At 36.5% G+C, this 18,085-nt stretch overlaps 1 protein-coding gene across 3 annotated transcripts in view; it reads right to left on the reverse strand.

The window, feature by feature from the left end:
* The window catches only part of prkcba (protein kinase C, beta a), a 73,834-nt gene that overhangs the window by 45,510 nt on the left and 10,239 nt on the right, over window positions 1-18,085 (reverse strand). For all 3 annotated transcript variants that reach the window (XM_022674908.2, XM_022674907.2, XM_049470159.1), the window contains exon 3: window positions 2,926-3,008. In XM_022674908.2, coding sequence (XP_022530629.2) covers window positions 2,926-3,008 — 83 coding nt within the window. The remainder of the gene's footprint in view (window positions 1-2,925; window positions 3,009-18,085) is intronic.

The following is an 18,085-nucleotide window of genomic DNA, read 5'->3' on the forward strand; positions in this document are numbered from 1 at the left end:
ACCATAAGCTTCACCAGTACAGAAGTGGATAACGAGGAGAAACGAGGAGTGTTTCTTCTAACAGATTTAAAACACATCAAACAACACATCCAGAGCACTACTACAAATATTACTTCTAAAAAAACAACTCAAACTGTTGTGCACAATATATCCTTAAACCTTTCCAAAAGGTGGTACAGTATCTCCACTTTTAGATATAAGTTGGAGGCTTGCCTCAGTTGATCAAAGTTCAAATATTCAGCCATCCCACTCTTATTAACTACATTAACTCCATCAACAAGCATTCCTTGTGCTTTCTGACCTCTCAGACCAACAAGGTAAGAGTCAAAGTTCAGTGTGTTATTAGTAGAACAGCCATTTCCGTCAGTGTTACGGGTGGTGAGAGTATCTGAGATGCAACAGCAAATCTACGGATATAATTCTTTAATAATCAAACTGAAACCTACTGTAAACGGCGCAGCCAATCAGGGCCTCACGCCTCTCGCCTCACTAAAGACATGTTGCCACACCAGAGCAGCCGAGGTTGCGCTGCTTATGCAAATGAGGCACTGTACTGCTGTTGTGAGCTGCTGGAGTTGTAAAAATGCATCTCCATTTGTGTACACAGTTATGAGACTGGCTTCACTGGCTGATATGATTGGCTGGCTTGAGCAGAGACAGCCACACTCAGGAAGTGTCTGTTTTTCTATTTTTTTATTTTTTATTTTGCGAGAGCATGGGTGCGTTTGAGTGAGCGCGAGTGCGCTAACATGTTGGGAGGAAGCTAAGATATAAATAGACATAAGAGACGAGAGCGAGCGAACAATCGAGCAAGTGAGCGAAAGAGAGAGAGAGAGAGTGTGTATAGTCTCCTCCAAAAGTATTGGAACAGTGAAGAGCTGGAGACTGCAAACATTTGGAATTTAATAAATATAAGCAGAAAGATCAACATTTCAGCTTTTTTAATTTCCAGGTATTTACATCTGCATCTGATACACAGTTTAGAAGATAGCACTTTCTGTCTGAACCCACCCAATTTTTTGCCTGACCACAAAACCCCAGTATAAAAGACTCCTCTCTGTCTGAGTGACAACCTCTTTTCTCAGTTAGCAAATAAAAAAATGAGTCTTGGCTTGGTCTTCCGGCATGACAATGACCCAAAACATACAGCCAAGGCAACAAAGGAGTGGCTTAAAAAGAAGCACACTAAGGACATGGAGTGCCCTAGCCAGTCTTTAGACCTTAATCCCATAGAAAACCTATGGAGGGAATTGAAGCTCCAACAGCCTCTAAATCTTAATGATTTAGAGATGAACTGCAAAGAGGAGCGGACCAAAATCCCTCCTGACATGTGCACAAACCTCAGTATCAACTACAAAAAACATCTGACTGCTGTGTTTCCCAACAAGGGTTTTACCACCAAGTATTAAGTCTTGTTTTTCAGAGGAATCAAATACTTATTTATCTTTGTAAAATGCTAATACATTTATATCATTTATACAATGTGATTTTCTGGATTTTGTTTTTGATATTCTATCTTACTGTTAAAATTAAGCAACTCTTAAATTTATAGACTGTTCATGTCTTTGTCAGTGGGTAAACGTACAAAATCAGCAAGGGATCAAATAATTATTTCCTTTATTGTATAACATATAATCTAGGTGTGCCAATCAGTTAAAAATGATCGGATTAATAACAACAAATTGTTGGTACTTCCTTATTTTTTGGGAGAGGGACAAAAATAATGATTTAAGGGATCCTTTACTTCTGTATTTTCTTCATCATATAAATTTAAACCCCTCAGGCTGTACCGCTCTGCTGGAACTTCAGCAGCTGGAACATTTTAGTTTGTGGAATGTTTGTTTTAATGCGTTAACATTAATAGCATTAATATAAATGTTTATACTTAACTATGATGTTGCTTGCATTTTTTCCACTCTGTAATACGCATTTCTTTTTATTTTATTATATATTACAATTATATTCTTTGTGTTTCTTCTCATTGGCTGTTTAGAAGTTTGCAGGTGAGTCTTTACAATTTAATCAGTAAAAAATATATAAATTAACAACCACAAAAAGTGTTTGCGGACTTAATTGCCATTGTAATTCCTGGCAACAGAAAATCAATGTTATATTATCATGGTTTAAAAAAAAGCAAGGTTTATTTAAAGGACCATTAAAGATTATAACACGATAAGGGTGTATCATCTGAGGTTAATGAAACATGAGTTTAAGCTCTGGCAGCTTTTGTCAGCAGAGCTTCAGCCAGTATTTTCTTATTTGAACAGTGTGGTACGTCAAAGTAATCTGTGTGGGTTGTGGCCTCTGCCCACTGCCCATTCCTGCAGTCTTATTTCCACCCCGGGTTGCCAGGTATAGATCACAACAGCACACAAACAGCATTCTGCAGCCATAGAATAAAAGAGAGGCTTTTTTTCTGCGGAACATGTAATCACTGAGTATCAGTAAGGTTTGCCAACCACAGCTGGGTAATTTATAACCACCAATATTATGTAGTATTATTATGTAGTAGTGACAGGCTTCTTTAAGTAATTTCAATATATGACTGCAGCATTGGTCCGTGTACAGCTGTTCACCAACTTGGCAGCAACTAGTGTGACAGAATGACAGAAACAACGACTCTATAGAGTAGTAATTCTCACTCTCGTATAGTACTTCCTTTAAACATGACTTAAATGAACATAACCATTTTCTAAATATTTATTGATGTATTTTGAATACTATAATATTAATTAGCAAAACTGCAAAATAATGTAAAATCCATATAAAATAAGGCGTGTGTGTGTTGCTCAGTCAGAAGGAGATGGCATTTTTTATCTGTAGAGGAAGTGTAATTCTCTATGAAGAAATAGAAAAAGATAGAAGGATAAAGAGAGAGAGAGAGAGAGAGAGAGAGAGAGGTGGGGGAGGTGGGGAGAGACTTACATCTGATGCAGGACCTTTGTCTGCTCCTGGGCAGGAGAAAGTAACGAACTCATGGCAGCGTTTATGCACCACGAAACAACACACTGAAAGAGAGAAAAAGAAAGATTATAATAAAATAAACAGTGCTTTTTATTTCAAAACCCAGAAAAAAGATGATTTAAATCTTTTAAAGTTAGTCAGTCACATGTGGTTTCTATGTGTAACGTCTCCAAATGTATAGTACTGTTGCTGTGAGCTGTGTGGTGAACACTGTAAAAACTAACTTACTTTTATAAAGTTAAAAAAACTGTAATCAATAAAAAAAAAAGAAGTGAGCATAAAACACCTATAGTCGAGCTAAGCTAAAATACCAGGAATACGTGTTCATTCCTTTAATGAAAACTATAATGAAAAATACAGCTCTGGAAAAAAATAAGGGGCCACTTTAAAATGATGAGTTTCTTTGATTTTACCAAATTGAAAACCTCTGGAATATAATCAAGAGGAAGATGGATGATCACAAGCCATCAAACCAAACTGAACTGCTTGAATTTTTGCACCAGAAGTGGCATAAAGTTATCCAAAAGCAGTGTGTAAGACTGGTGGAGAAGAACATGCCAAGACTCATGGAAATGGTGATTAAAAACCAGAGTTATTCCACAAAATATTGATTTCTGAACTTTTTATTTCAGCCATTTCTCATTTTCTGCAAATAAATGCTCTAAATGGCAATATTTTTATTTGGAATTTGGGAGAAATGTTTTCTGTAGTTTATAGAATAAAACAAAAACGTTCATTTTACTCAAACATAAACCTATAAATAGCAAAATCAGAGAAACTGATTCAGAAACTGAAGTGGTCTCTTCACTTTTTCCATTGTTTGTTATTGGCCAGTGATCGGAACATAGCCGCTCCACACACTGTTCCCCGAGCCCCTCAGACAGACCCCCTGCCACACAGCTGATTCACACAGCGGCTCCCCCACTTACTGGAACCATGAGTAACAAACTTAAAGTCCTAGAACAAATTTGTAGAATAAAAATTAAATATTAGTCAAAACAAAAGTAAATTTGTGTGACAGTGTTATTGTCATGAAACATTTACCAGTAATATAGTCTTAAAGTACAGCAGAAAATTGGCTGCATCTCTGCTAACAGAGAACGTTTTAAGAACGTTTAGCAACATTTTAAAAAGGTTTCAGGAAGGTTAGGCTGCAACGTTATAGATATAATGTTTCAGGAATGCTCTAAAAACCTGTTATATAATAATGGTTTGCATCACAGTGTAATTAGTATTTATTCTACTTAACAGTCCCAGCTAGTCAAATACTAACATCACAGAAACATTACCAGAATCATTTCCAAAACTAAAAACTAAAACATCCACAAGACTCAACTGATTGAACATTAATGATGCTTAAGAACATTAATTGTAACATTTAGAAAATGTTCTACTGACCAAACATAGCCCTGGCTCTGTGTGCTAGCCTGGATAAACCAAAATAATGCGTAAATGTGATGCTAGCATTAGCTAGCTATTTTAAAGTGAGACAAATTTAAATATGGTAAAATAAGGCTGACTGCAGCACAAAATACTCTAAACATAAGTAGAACTTCAATTTTACATCATCTGTCACAGTTACATCTGTCACTGTTACAGGCTAAATTTAACAGCTACTTCAGGAGAAGCTAAATGTGCAGCTAACTAGGTACCAGGCTAAAGGCTAATCTAGTGTTTCCTCAAGGATGTTTTTCAGAAGAGCAGGCTGGTATATAACAGTTTAAAGTACACTTCTACACTCCATTCTACTCATTTAAATAAAAAAAAAATTACCTTTTAATATCAGTTTACCCCTTTTCCCCACTATAAGGTGCTCTTAAATCCTTTAATTTTCCCAAAGGCATTAAGGAGCAGTAAAGCCACTCTGCTAAAGAATAGGGTCATACAGGAGTTTCAGTTTAGTTCTCCAGCTGTATTAGCATTTGTTGCTAACCGCGCTAGCTCTTTTGCCGTTCAGAGGTAACCCTAGCACTGCTGAAGTAGCATACGCATTAGCCCCAAACCGTGCTAAGGGCTAGCTCTTTCGTCATTTAGAGGTGAGTATATTGGACTGTAGTCTGCGTGTTTACCGCCTTGGCTTACAGGAACACTCAGGATTTCCTCAGTGTAGTGCTGTTTTTTACTAGCGCTAAGTGGTTAGCTGCTAATGCTAATGCTGCTGCACCCCCCTGTTCCTTACTAGTTTCACTTTTACAAGCTGTCTGTTTTTCAGGTGAAAGATACAAACAGTACAGGACTATGATAAAAACTAATAAACTAAGCCTTACTATTTGTTTGTTTGCCAAAAGACTATTTGTGTAAACTTCAAGTCACATCTGTGCCTTTTTGTGGTCTTAAAATGGCTTCAATATAATGTAGTGCTGTCAAAATTCTGGTGGCATGTTGTGACATGCTGAGGCTTTAACTAGTGCTCGGAGTCACTACCTGAAAACCCTGACTACTGGGATAAAGCACATCACCTCTGATTTAAAAGTTTTTATTACATTTGGAAGCAATAGCAGCAAAATACAGTACATAAAACAGGCAGCTGGAGCACAATACTGGTAACTTTTTGTTAAACTAGCTACAGACATCATCCTAAACTGAGACAGAGAAAACAGCCAGAAAACAAAGGCAATCATCTTAAAAACCTCTTATTATTAAGCTCTAAAATCTATTTTACAGTGTATGCAGCCATTAGACATTGTGCTGATGTAAGCCAGCCAATAACAGCAGAGCTTAGAGTTTTATTAGAGTTTATCCCTTCCATAAAAGGGCAAAGAGCATGCTTCATTCTGAGGTAAAAAAAACTCAAAATTAAGAGATGTAAACGGAACATTTTTTACCCAGTTAAAAGCAAGGTATGACCCCACTAATAAGCAAGGTGCTATCCCAGTAATAAGAAAGGCACCACTTCAGTAACTAGTGAGGCATCATACTGATGACAAAAAAATGTATCACTCTAGTAACAAACATGTTACCAACCCAGTGACAAGTGATTTACCAACCTAATGGTAAGCAAGGTTGCACCACAGTGGCAAGCAAAATACCACTTAAGTGACAAGAAATATGTCACCTAAGTGAGAAGTGAATTACCTATCCAATGATAAGACATTTACCACCCCATTGGCAAGCAAGGTTCCATCCCGGTGACCAGCATGCTCCCAATACAGTGGCAAGTAAGATATCACTATAGTAGTGCTGGGCGGTATATCGGTTTATCCAATATACTATTAAAATTAAAAACTGGTGTGCATTTTTCACATACCACCATACCACTAGAGGCGCTGCAGAGCGCTGTGTAGAAGAGCACCGCCACAGCTCGCTAGCTAATGTTAGCTAGTTTAGCATAACACGCTAACACACTAGAGTAACTGCAACTCAGCTCTGTGGAGTCAAACGCTCATCTCTCTCTGTCCTGCCTGGAGAGAAATAAGAACAGCACTTTATCTGAGGAGCTCCTCTTACTGTTCCTTGCAATATGAGTGTTTTTATCTAAATAAAAAAAAGAAAAAAAAACACACAGCAAACAGCAAGTATTCACTCAGAAAAGAGACGAATAAAATTGCGCAATCAATCCACAGCCATACCGCCATTCCACTAGAGGCGCTGCAGAGCGCTATGCGGAACAGAACCATCAAAGAAGAGAGTCAAACGCTGGGCTAACTTCGTCCAGAAGAGAAATCAAAACACCTCCTGCTGCCGTTTCTACTGTACGAGTGTTTTTATCCCAGTAAAATAGAACAGTAACTACAGGCCTTTTAAATATATTAATACTGTAGCTTAAAGAATAATTTGAATGTATTTTTTGACTGGAGAAATAAGGGAATCGTAGCTGATTTAAATACTGTAACGCCTATAATGGCTTCAGGAATAATATATAGTACATTGATATTAAACTTGTGTCTTACTTGTGCAATAGAACTTTAAAAAAATATCTCTTTGAATACTTAAACATTGAGTATTTTGGGTTATTTTTAGCGTTTATGGAACTATTTATTAAAATATGTAATCTTGTAAAGGGAGCCGTGTTAGATTTGTTAGCGTATCTTTTTTTTTTTTAGGTCTATTCTTTAGACCATTCTTTAGCTATTTTTCTGTTAATGAAGTCTGATTTCTTCATATATTGTTTAATTTTGTGGGGCAAAGTAAACCCAATATGAATCAAAGCCTTAATTTAAAGCCTTAGTGTTTTATATTATATATATTATATTATTACTCCTGACAGTACAGTAACTCACAAATCTATATTAAAGCCCAGTCATGCAAAAAATAAAGAAATAAACATTTTGTGATATACTTTGAAACATACTTGAAAAATACAGTGAAAAATACAGTGATATGCATTTTTGGCCATACCGCCCAGCACTATGCATCACCTTTTAAGGTAAATACAATTTCTTCATATATTGTGTAATTTTGTGGGACAAAGTAAAGCCAATACTAATTAAACTCTTAATTTAAAGCGTATGTGTTTTATATTATATGTACCTTTAACAGTACTGTAACTCAGAAACCTATATTAAAGTCTGATCATGCAAAAAATAAATAAATAAATACAAATACAATGATATACATGTTGGTCATACCGTCCAGCACTACACTATTGTATAGTATAGATGTGAGGTTACAGGTATCAACTCAGTTATAAGTGAGATGCAACCCCTGTGATCACCACAGTTACAAGCAAGATAACAACATAGGTGGAGAGCAAGGGATTATCCAAGAGACAACCATGGTACCACTTTAGTGACCAGTTGGATATCACCCTATTGATAAGCAATGTATCATTCCAGTAACACGGGAGGCATCACCCCAGTGACCAGCAAGATCCCAACCCAGTAACAAGCAAGATATCACCCAAATACCAAGCTGACCAGAATGGAATTTAAGATACAACTGCAGTGACAAGTGAAGTACCACCCCAGTAAAAAAGTAAAATCCCTTTTTTGCAGAGGAAAAAAACAAAATAAACCAAAACCTTGATACTTTCATGCCTTCATCAGTTGTATTTGTGTTCAAAATAATAGTCTATAAACTACTCATCATTTGTAAGTAGCTTTGGATGAAAGCGTAAATGTAGTTGCTAAATGTAGTTGAAGAGGGTTGTAAAAAAAAAGTTGTAGAGGGTTAAAGTAAAAACACAAATAGAAAATTGATGCTCATACAAGTAAAACCTGCTGCCGTCTTTGTTCTGTTTAATTTTCCCTTAATGTAACATGAGAGTTTTGGGTGGGGCTGCAGAAAATCCACTGGAAGAACAACAACAAAAAGCTTTAATTATGAATATGTTGACCCATGAGTCTCATTCAAATCACTGAACATAATACAACTTGTTCTACTCAAGTTTAAAACTTACAATTTGACACCCTGTATTTTAACTGTCAGGGCAAAAGCAAATCATCAGACGGATTGTGAAACGAGCAGGAAGTGGGTTCAGTTTTGCAAAGCTAGAACGTGATTGCATCACTGAGGGTCTTTCTCAAGGCCTCTTTCATTTTCTTGTGATATGAAAAGCTTAAACTGACAACTCTGATGATGATCAGTAGTGAACTGTGGGGCTGCTTGATTTGGAACATTCTTTATTCAACTCTAAGTGTTTCCATGATTTCTGGCAAATTAAACAGTAAAATATTAAATAAATACATTCTTTAAACAAGAGTTTCTTAAATATTCTTCCATAAAAGCAGCAGTTTTAAATGTGACTTCCATTGTTCCTTTTATCTTCCATTCTTATAGGATACAGCTTCTCAAAAGTTTGCTATTTTCTTATATGCTTCAGCTGCCTTTTGGTCATCAATTATTTTAATGTTCAACAAGACAGACAGGTGCTTAGCTTTTTTTGTTTGGAACAAGTTTGAGGAGTTAAAAGCTTTAAAGTCTGCATCACCAGCCCTTCCTAATGATAACTGAAGGCAAGCCAGAAGATCAAACTAGCTCATTAACATCAGGGATCTATTAAAATTGGTTGGGAGCTTGAATCTCTGCCCGAACTTGACATATCACTTTAAACCTCTCGGAGATCAATAATTTACCTTAAAAAGTAAGTGTCCACACTTTCAACTCAACGTTTCAGAGAATATCTAAGAAAATGTGAGAAAAAAATACTTTTAAAATGATACAGCTCTGGAAAAAATTAGTTTCTTTAATTTTACCAAATTGAAAACCTCTGGAATATAATCAAGAGGAAGATGGATGATCACAAGCCATCAAACCAAACTGAACTGCTTAGATGTTTGCACCAGGAGTAAAAGCATAAAGTTATCCAAAAGCAGTGTGTAAGACTGGTGGAGTATTCCACCAGTCTGGACTGGTGGAAATATTGATTTCTGGTCTCTTCATTTTTTCCAGAGCTGTGTATGCCCAAAAATGACCTGTATGGGCAGGCCAAATTGAAACCAGAAATATTGTCTATTAGTGTATAAAGTCTTAATATTAATGTCACTAATTGGTATCAGTAATAAGGAGGGGTTGAACATGGGCCCCATTTTAGTTAAACACTGCTCCTGGGGCCTAAACAGGACCCATGTGAGATTTTACTGGGCTGTAACAATGGGGCCCATTTGGAAAGCCCCAAGAAAAACACACGTACAAATGCACTCAGATCACATGACCACGTTCCACCCATGTGAGCCTCATGTGAGATTGTGAGTTGGGTTAAAACAAAGTGTTTAAGAACACGGTAAGACTTACTTTAGTCTTTAAGCTAGGGCTGCAGCTATCAATTATTTTAGTTATCGAGTACTCTACTGTAAAATCGATTCGATTAATCGAGTAATCAGATAAAACTTATTTGCTTGCCAAAAAAGCTATTTAAGAAGAGAAGAAAAGAAGAAATTTCACTTAATAATTTGTGCAAACACAAATAGAAATAAATAAAACACAAAATAGACATAAATACCACAAGTAATAATTAAATAATTAATAAATTAAGTTAAATTATTTCAATTTAGGATTTCTTGTAAGTATCAAAAATGTAGGGAATTAATCAGTAATAAAGCATCTTAGCTTCTCAACAGCAGAGAGAACAGGGCATGTTTTTGAAAATACATCAAGACCTGTGGAATATTGTAACAACAAAAGTATTAAAAATGTTGTTTTTTTTGTTAATTTATATTTTACACTACTCAGATCTAATTAATTGACATCACTAAGACTAAATGACAGCACAGTAAGTTCATGGCCGTGCATTCCAGCCAAAGTAAATTAATTAGTAAAGTAATATTAAGCACTCCACAGCGCTGTCGTTCTGTTATTAAGGTACATTAATGTTAATCTCATTGATTTTGTTATAAGTTAAATTTACCTGCTCACTGCTCTAAAAACCTCCACTTCCTACTTCCTGTGCGTGTGACATCACACTAAGCGTGCTGTTTCACATTAAAAGTCCGTGCTAAATTCCGTGCTCTGCATCTTAAAATTAATTAAACGATTCCTCGAGGCACAGGAAATGAATCGATTTTTTAAATCGAGTAACTCGAGTTAATCGAGTAATCTTTTCACACCTACTTTAAACACAAAAATATACTTCTGCACAGAACCCAATTATGGTACAGCCATTTCACAGCAACAGAAATCTCTTTTACTGCTGCATGATATGTGGTATGTGGTATAATTCCATGCATTCTAGTCTTGTTTGAATGTGTAATATACACTACAAAGCAAATAAATAAAGATTAGATTAATAACTGTCTAACATCAGTGTCTGTTAACAACATTAGCCTAGTTTCTCACGTTCTAAAGAAGCCATTTCCATGCACCAAGCATGTTTTCATGGACCAACTGTTTCCAGGGAATCTGCTGCCAATCTTCCGATCTGTGCTTCCTGAAAGAACACATTTTGAGTCAGGCCCTGCAGAGTGACAGCAAACTTGAACACTGCTGTGTGGAACTGGGTTCTGTGGAACAGAATTGCAGATTTTCTTTTGTTTTTTGATCATTTTCAGAAAAGAAGAGTGAAAAAAGAAAAAAATATAACCTAACAATACACCATAATTATTTTAAAGTTGAGTTATGATCAGATTTGTAAACAAGTCTGAAAATATAAGTACACAATAGGGGTGTATCATATCATATTGTACGTATATCGCCAACATTTTGAATATTGTGAACGGTATTATACCCTGAAATATCGTGCCACATCCTCAACCCCTAAATAACACATCAAGGTACTACTTTTTTTTTATTTTTACTGTTTTTAGCAAAAGAATAATTTATACACACTGTTCTCATTTCCTATTATATATCTACTAGAGACAGATTATATATGTCCAGTATCATTTATTTTACTTTAATCCTGGATATATGGAGATATTTAAAGTCGATCATTGACTTCTAATTCAAATCTGATGAAATTCTTTAATATCTTAGTTAGGGGTGTGTCATATCATATTGTATGCAATAATAAAATTTCATTTTTCATATTTTAATTTTGTTGCAGTAGTGTATTCTTGAAATATTTTTCTTTTGCTTAAGTGTTTTGTCATATCGCCAAGAATTTCAATATTGTGAAAATACCATTAAATATTGTGATATTATTTTAGGGCCATATCGCCCACCCCTAGTACACAATTCAATTTCCCAGTGCCTCTAGCCACAACATTTTTTATTTTGGCGACTAAGGGGGTTTTCACAACTGTAGTTGGTTTCTATATTCTAGATCATTTGATGAGTTTGTTTATTTGGAGAGTTTCTCCCTCTGTTTGGTTTGGTTTCACACAGGCATAAATCTAAACGCACCAAAATGTGCGCCAATAACCACACAATCACGCAGTCTCCTTTGATTGGTCAGAGCTGTCTGGTGCAGAGTGAGCAAGAAAGTAACTATAGCGAGAAGATTCTGTGTTCCAGCGTGAATATCTGTGCAGTATAAAGCAGCTTTTTTGCTGCTGCACTTTTAAAAAGTGTTTTTAATGGTTCGTGAAAAGCAGATTTACACAAAGTTGAGGGAGTCACGCAGCTGCGAGTAGTGAACGCAGCACATACTGCGCATGTAAACAGCATGGAGCAGAGACAGCGTTTATTCATAGCTGTGGTGATGAGCGTTTTCTGGTTTATACATCAGATTAAACTGCAGCAGTTTATCTCAAATAAAAGTAGTATATTTGATAGCTGGGTCGGATCGAGACAGAATTACATTCTCACCACAAGCTAACTGCTTTAGAGTTGGTTTGGGACCGGACCGAGACTACCTCCTCTAGCAGGTCTAGGTCCAGTTGTTTTGATCCGCATCTGAGTGCGATTACTGTTTTTACACCTGCTCAATCAAACCACATTAACCAGAGTCCGTTTTAACCAGACCAAATAGTGCTGGTGTGAAAACGCTCTAAAAATTCACATTCTCTGACCCAACTGACCACTTCCATTGGAAATCCCTCTAAAAACAAAGCAAAAGACGGTTTGTTTGTTCTTAAATATAAACCAAATCTCCACAACAATCACATTCAGAGCCTTGCTTGGAATTCTATTTCAGTGGGATTCGCCAGCTGTAATATTAATGTTACCACCATGATAGCTAATGTGACAGCAAGTGACAGCTTCTTAATTGCCTGCCAGTGGGGACTGGGTAAAAAATGGACTTCATCAAGTCCAGTGCAAGAGAGGTTTTTTTTTTTTTTCATCTGGAATCTCAGAATAAGAGCAGAAGAATTAGATTTTTTTGAGGATGTTGTCATGATCTTTCCACATCAGAAAACACAACTTCTTTCATTAAAAAAAGCACAAAACCTATGTGTAACAGTAGATAAAATGCATATTCTGAAATCAACAAGTTATCAGGGGATCTGTCAGATCTGTGTCAAGAGATCAACAACCTGACAGTCTCAGCAGTGAAACTGTTTCTCTGAACTGGATTTCAGCTGATTTTAGAGTTTTTAGGTGGACGGATGTAAAATCAGTTTTGCTAGTCTGTGACTTTTTTTTTTGCTGCATGTGTTTGAGTGTGGTGTCACCTGTTTAAAAGGCTTATATAGGTTCTTCTAGCTCCTATATATATATATATATATATATATATATATATATATGTTTATACTCAAGATCAGTGTTATATAAGCAGATGGGCTTGGACACAATGTTTTGAATCATTGTTTCTAATTTGCACTCGATTCGTAAAACAATTCTCTCAAGGATTTGACTCTTGTCCAAACACCACACAGATCCCATGAAAATCTAGTGAACCCAAACACTGAGCAGTGACTCTATGGTTATTTTCCTGAACTTTGATTACAAACAGGAGCGCATATGGAGGCCAATTTCTTTCTGGGTAGGAGGGGCTCTCCTTTTAGACAGCTCACAACTTGTTTATTCTGTTTGCTTTTTTTTGCAGTGGTATTGTTGGTATTGTTTTAGTATCAGTTTGAGATACTTAGGCAAAATGGAAAGTTATTATTTTAGTATTGGGATAACACATGTTATAGGTGAGATTCTCTGATCGCTTGGCTTTTTTTTTGTCCTGTGCATTAAGATGCATCTTTGCACAATTACGAGGACAATTTAGAGAAAAACGAAAGTTCAGGATGGCTTGATAGGGAATTGGCTTAGATTAGCCACCATGTTTAACATTCATAGTGATACACAGCCTCAAACACACCCACAAAGAACAAATTTAGGGCTACATGAGAATCTTGGTTAAGACTTTTCCCCACTATAGTATAGTGTGAAACCGGTTACTGTGGCAACTCAACTCCACAACCGGAAAAACATCTCGCTTTGCCATGTAGGTCTATATGACTGGGAACGAGTGACACCAATCTGGCTCACAAAACGGGAAGAATGATCTACCAGCCCCGGAACAAGGCTTGTGAGATGTTTTAGTGACTAAAAGCCCTGAAATCACAGCAAAAACTCCCAACACAAATAATTCATTATGTCGTTAAATATGCAGCACCCGACAAATTATGCATGACTTTGACAGCTTCACAGCCAGTCAGGAAATCTGGACGTGTGCAAGTGTGTGGGTATTTTGACAACTCTAACACATGCATGTGCGCACATGTTGAGTTCTGCTGAAGAGGCCGCAGGAGACGAGAGGCCGGGGAACAGAGACACGGGCGGAGAAGGCAAGCAGGGTAGCTATAAACTAAAAACACACACACACACACAGATCCTAAACAGCTTCCAGAAGGGTGAGTCACGATACATGCAGCACCTCAAGCTTGTACACACACACACACACACACATACACACACACACACATTTCAAACACATTCCAGACTCAGAAATGCCCTGACATTTACAAAGACAGAGTGAAAAGATGAGGCTGATAACAGTTCCCTCTTCAAAGTCCGTATTCACTTTCTCTCCCTCTCGCTCTCTCTCTCTCTCGCTCCTTCTCTCGTCTTCCAGAAAACCATTCCAAGAGATTTCCACAGCAATCTGTCAGCTGTTGCCTAGCAACAAGACCTAAGGGTTAAACAGGGTAGAACCACCCACTCCTCTAAATGACAAGTATAACATCCAGTCTCTCGCACACTCGCTCTCTCTCTTTCTCTCTCTCTCGCATCTTACAGCAATAAGCCGTGCATCTTCACCTCACAGCAACTGTCATCAGGACAGAGCGATTAAAGCTTAACATGCGAACAAAGGTCTGCCCAATTTCATCTTCTTCAAATGTCATTTGTGAAAAACTTTATATAACGTAGTTTCTTACGTAATTCCATGCAGGTACAGGATGTACAGTAAAGGATCTCAGAGATCACTACAGATACTGTATTTTGTGTTTTAGAAACCAGACTATATAACTGAATGGTACAAAGTTTTACCATTCTTGATTTAAAATAAATCCATTTGAGATAAATTTATTAAATGATTCTAATAGTGATGAGTAATGTATCAGTATTGGCAAATTTTCAGCCAAAACGTGATCAGACGTTTTCTCCAATTTAACCAAATTTGTGAGCTCATTGGATCATATTAAAAGAGTAAGAAGCTTTGTAAAATACTGTTGGTTACTCCCAGTTTTGATGATGTCAACCTGTAAATTCAGGATTAATGGCCTTTCCCAGCTTGGCTTGCAAGCGTCCACTGCAAAGCCATGGCAAGACATTTGCATGTCATGAATATTCACAAGTAAGAAAAGAAATCCTGACTAAATGTATCCCCGCCCACTTCTCCACTGAACTAAAACAGCCTGAAACAGCAGAACCAGAGCGCTTTTCACAAATAAACAAAAACCATTCAGTCATACTAGAGACCAATTAATGAAGAAAAAAAAACATGAAAAGCTTAGTATGGTATCCAGTCCCTTCCTCAATCAGTATCGACGATCAGCTAATCGAGCCAAAAGACAAATCAGGGGTTTGGTGTTTGAACCAAAAAACACTGATCATTCCATCTTCAACACTTTTATCATATACTGATATAGGAACAAATCCTTAGTAGATAGAAAAAAAATGATCTTTTTTCAGTATCTTACATATATTTTAACAATATGTACTAAATATCACCTTTCTGACAGTTGATATGTGTTATTTAAATAAGGTATTGTGTCAATGAGCCCATGACCATGTCACCAGTTGGAGTACTTTTGGTAAGTACTGAGCACTAAATACCAGAAAACCCAAAAAACAAAATGTGCACGATGATTTGATTTGGACAGAGCTCTGACTCTGATGAACTTGTCCTCTACAACAGAGGTAACTCTTGGTCTTCTTTTCCAAGGGTGGTTCTGATGAGAGCCAGTTTTATCATAACATTTTGCCTCTGCACTTGAAGAAACTTTTAAAGTTTGACCCTCATTTCTTAAAGTATTTTTTATTTAATTAGTTGAGTAGTTCTTGCTTCTCATAATCTGGATTAGAACATTACTCAAATAGAGCTATTCACTGTATACCTGTAACTCTACCTCTTCACTACTTTACAACTGATGCTCTCAAACACATTAGGAGACAAAAATTAAGTTCAGCACAGCTGTTAACTGAAAACTCACATTCCAGGTGACTCTACCTCATAAAGCTGACTGAGAAAATGACAAGACAAACTGCCATCTAAGCAAGAAGTGCTACTTTAAAGAATCTAAACAAAGAATATACATCCTGGTGAAAAACACTAAATTTATAATGGCTTTTACCACTTATGTCAAAGTGAAAAACAAAAAGAGTATAGATGAATTTTTCTTACAGCAACAGTAAGAAAGTAAGTGATTTCAGCTTTTATTTCTAGGTATCTACATCTGGATCTGATACACCTAAACATTACTGTTCATATACTTTTGGAAAGGACCTCAAATAGCAAAATATCTCTTTCATAAATCCTATATTTATAAAGCATGTTTAAGCCCGATGATACCCAGGGCTTATTATTACTATCAAAATATGGCCCAGCATGGCTTTTTTTGTCAATGTTTTGTGGAAACGACAATGGGTTGACTTTTGAAGTTTAATGGTTGTATATAGCAGTATTCTACGTACAGTTTACCACCTATTCTACTAGATTCGACTTGAAATAAAGACAGATTGAGCACAACACCACAATTACCAACCTTCAGGCAAAATTCCCTATCTGGTAACTGTTCAAATCCATGCTGTTTTTAACTACCCCTCTGATACTCAACCCAGCCTAATGACGAGAATGAGTTTAATTAACAACTTCACTGCAGCTGTTAGACTTTGATTGCAGACATGAGGTAGCTAATGCAGTGAGGAATACCCCAGACAGAGGAAAGCCCATGATAAATGGGCTCTGTTGCTCAGGGCTCATTTAGTGAGTGTCTTAGCGACTCACTGTCACTTTGTGTGACTGCTTCCCCCGGAGGAAGTCTACTTGTAAGAAAACAGAAGTAGCTGGAAGTGTATAAGTGTATGGTCGTTCATGGTGACTTTGTATTATATTATATTGCTCTTCCCTTTTTTGAGAAAATTTGAATTAGTTCTTTACACTGCCTTATAAACAAACCAATAGGCATGCTCCGAAGTGACTAAGAAATACAATGTTTTACTTCTGCATTTCTACTGTAAAGTTATAATTTTGGAGATTTTTTTTTTTTGCATGATACTGATCATAGAGCTCTGGAAAAAATTAAGAGACCCCTTCAGTTTCTGAATCAGTTTCTCTGATTTTGCTATTTATAGGTTTATATTTGAGTAAAATGAACATTGTTGTTTTATTCCATAAAGTACAGACAACATTTCTCCCAAATTCCAAATAAAAATATTGTCATTTGGAGCATTTATTTGCAGAAATAACAAAAAAGGGGCAGAGCTTTCAGACCTCAAATAATGCAAAGAAAACAAGTTCATATCTATAAAGTTTTAAGAGTTCAGAAATCAATATTTGGTGGAATAGCCCTGTTTTTTATTCACAGTTTTCATGCATCTTGGCATGTTCTCCTATACCAGTCTTACACACTGCTTTTGGATAACTTTATGCTGCTTTACTCCTGGTGCATAAAGATTCAAGCAGTTTAGCTTAGTTTGATGGCTTGTGATCTTCCATCTTCATCTTTACTATATGCCAAAGGTTTTCAATTTGGTAAAATGAAAGAAACTGAGAATCTTTAAGTGGTCTTTTATTTTTCTCCAGAGCTGTATATAGCATACATAGCAGTTACTGGTATATATCATATTGGCCATATACCGTAGTTAACTTAAGTTAAGGGAATGAACTATTAAAAGCCAAACACTCCCAAAAAAGCTCTGCGGTACAGCTAAAAAGCTCCGATGAACAGTTTAAAAAGCTCCGCGTCACAGTTAAAAACCTCCGCATCACAGTTAAAAAGCTCTGCGGTACAGCTAAAAAGCTCTGATGTACAGTTAAAAAGCTCTGCGGTACAGTAGTTGAGCTCCATTGTACAGTTAAAAAGCTCCACGTCACAGTTAAAAAGCTCCACGTCACAGTTAAAAAGCTCCACGTCACAGTTAAAAAGCTCCACGTCACAGTTAAAAAGCTCCACGTCACAGTTAAAAAGCTCCGCGCGACAGTAGCTGCACCCGCAAAAAAGAAAAAAAAAAAAGAGAATCGATTCTGAATCGTTCAATGTTAGAAACGCGATTCAAGCTCGAATCGATTTTTTCCTGCACCCCTACACTGCACATCCTTGTACATCTCAAGATAAGGAAACCTTTCCACTACACTGATCCAGTCCCACTGAAAACCCAAAATAGCTAAATAAATAAATAATTAAATAGGTTCCCTCAAGATCAACAC

Source organism: Astyanax mexicanus, chromosome 21, assembly GCF_023375975.1.
Source record: "Astyanax mexicanus isolate ESR-SI-001 chromosome 21, AstMex3_surface, whole genome shotgun sequence".
Classification (NCBI taxonomy): Eukaryota; Metazoa; Chordata; class Actinopteri; order Characiformes; family Acestrorhamphidae; genus Astyanax; species Astyanax mexicanus.